At 40.0% G+C, this 2500-nt stretch overlaps 1 protein-coding gene across 1 annotated transcript in view; it reads right to left on the bottom strand.

The window, feature by feature from the left end:
- The window catches only part of LOC125026383 (transcriptional repressor protein YY1-like), a 14649-nt gene extending 12966 nt beyond the window's left edge, over positions 1–1683 (bottom strand). The window contains exon 1 of the mRNA XM_047614799.1: positions 1172–1683. Within this exon, the coding sequence (XP_047470755.1) occupies positions 1172–1595 (424 nt within the window). The 5' untranslated portion in view covers positions 1596–1683. The remainder of the gene's footprint in view (positions 1–1171) is intronic.
- Between the last annotated feature and the right edge of the window lie 817 nt (positions 1684–2500).

Genomic DNA, 2500 nt, shown 5'->3' on the forward strand with positions numbered 1-2500 from the left:
ACAAAATTAAAAAAGAAAATGTTGATTAATGAAAAAATTTTTTTAAAATAAAAAAAAACCAAAAATGTTTAAAAAACCCTTTTTTAAAAATTTAAATTTTCAATAAAAAAAAAAAACCCCTTAAAAATTAAAATTTTATTTTAAGGGGTTGAAATGTAAAAAAAATTTAAAAATAATTTTTAAAAATTTTTTGAAAGAAGAGGGTGAAATTGTAATTGATGAAAAGGGAAAAAACTTAATAAAAATTAAATTTCCAAAAAAAAACCTTTTTCTTCTATTCTTAAAAAATTTAATCTAATCTTAAACACTTTAAATAATAATTATTTCTCCTCCTTTTAAAAATTTTTTATTTAATTAATAATTCATAAAAATCACTTCAATAAAACCAAAACCAAAAATTTTTGCATTTAGGCCTAAGGGTTCCATAACAATTTGCCGGACCAAAAATGCCCAAATTTCTTTTAAAAATCCTTAAAATCAAAATTAAAATTAATTTTTTGAAATTTGATTTGAAAATGAGTTGATTTTAAAGTTTGTTAAAGGTGCCCCGGAGAGGGGGTTTGAAAGAAAAAAATTAAAAAACAAAAAATAAAATTGAAAGGCACCCCCGACTCGGTCCAAAAACTAAAGGTGCTTTCGGCCCAAACCCTCCTCCCCCCAAACTTAAACCCCCACTTCCCCCCTTTCCCAAACCCCCGGGGTTTTAAAACCCCAACCAGAGGCTCCGAGGGCACGGTATCCTCCCAAACCCTCGACCCACCCCGGGAAAACGAGCCAAAGGCGAGCGCGAGCGAGGAAAAGGGCGGGCGCGCCTCCCCGCGTGCCAGCGACAATGGCGAGCGGCCGCCATTGCTGCTCCTCCGCCATATTTCGCGGAGTTAACATGGCTGCGCCCACCTCCATGGCGGACGCAAACATAAACAAACGCTGTCACTGCAACGGGACATGGGCCTATTCTCACCACCTGGAGGAGATTGAGACGCCATGGACACGCTCGCTATCGTAAGCTTATCGATCTGTTAAGGGGCGAGACAAAGGGGACGAGGCGATGCACGGAATCCCGTTTTAAAACCAAGAGATCCTCTGAGAGGAGGCGGAGGCAGGAAGAAAGGCAGACACACAAAAAAATACGGAATTTTGAGCTCCAAACGCGCTCTTTTCGTCTCCTTACCTTCGTCTACACCCGAAGACCACATCGTCACGGAAAATTCTCCCTCGAGGGTCTTGATCTGGACTTGTTTCTGTTCCCATTTATGTCCCACGGAGACCGAGGTGAACTCGTCCATATCTCGTCTCCTCTTCTGTCCTTTTCTCTGGTTCTTCTTCGAGGGACCTGGCGAGGACTCGACACACACATCATGTTCCACGGGCACGGGGATTTCATAAGGGATTTCCTGTTCACCAACAACTTCTTCCTGGGTTTGGAATATAATTTCCTCACGTCCTGGTTCGGGCAACTGTTGGAGCGCTATTATCGGCTGTCCGTCATAAGTCTCTATCGTTTCCACTGGCACGTCCACCGGTATAGCTTCGATCTCAACCTCCTGTATCTCTGGCTGGACCTCCACCTCCGTCACAAAGTCGGAGGAAGCCATTTTTCACAAGGAACGAACCGCCACCAATTTAGCCTCGTCTGCACCTCTGCCACTTGGCCATTCTCAACTCAGGGGCTCGGGCGCGATTGCCGACGTCGCTGGCCCGTCCTCCCTTTTTAGGCCCCCTCTCGTCTGTCTACTGTCGTTTTGATTCACATACAGCAATCTTTATAGTTATTGATACTTAAAACCAATGCAAGTTTGCTGTTTGGTTGTCTGTGATAGAGGGAATTAATGGTAACATGAAGACTATCTGGCATCGTCCACCGAGCTGCTGGGAGTCGAGTCGCGGCGCATGACGTCACGAGGCGGCAAGTTTAAACTCATCATTACTCTTTATAATAAGAAAGTATCATTAATCAAGGAAGAGGAAATGTGCAGATATTACGATTTGTAACGCATCTATATCTGAAACATAAAGCCACTATAATACCAGTTCAAGATTAGATAAAGGAGAGTTTAAGTGTATCTGAAATTCTGACAAACACGTAACATTTATTTTATATATTGAGTATATTGAAAGGATAAAAAATCGTCTAACACAGACAGTCGCATTTTCATTGTCTAAATTCAAAGAAATATAAAGCGATATTCGAATGCAAAACACACGAGCATACCCTTAATCCATTGTTATAAATTTTCCTATTAGTTTTATACATTATGTACTTTATTTTATGACACACCACTCGTAGGTGTTTTGTATCAACATGTATATATGGAAGAATACATACATGTATACATGGGTATACACGTGTATCTATTATACACAGACACACACACGAGTGTATACATCTATCTATCTATCACTCTATCCATCCATCTATCTATCTATACATGTGTGTGTCTATATCTATCTATCTATTTATCTCTCTCTATATGTGTGTGTATATATATATCTATACGTA

This window comes from Penaeus chinensis, chromosome 6 (assembly GCF_019202785.1).
Source record: "Penaeus chinensis breed Huanghai No. 1 chromosome 6, ASM1920278v2, whole genome shotgun sequence".
In the NCBI taxonomy this organism is placed as follows: domain Eukaryota; kingdom Metazoa; phylum Arthropoda; class Malacostraca; order Decapoda; family Penaeidae; genus Penaeus; species Penaeus chinensis.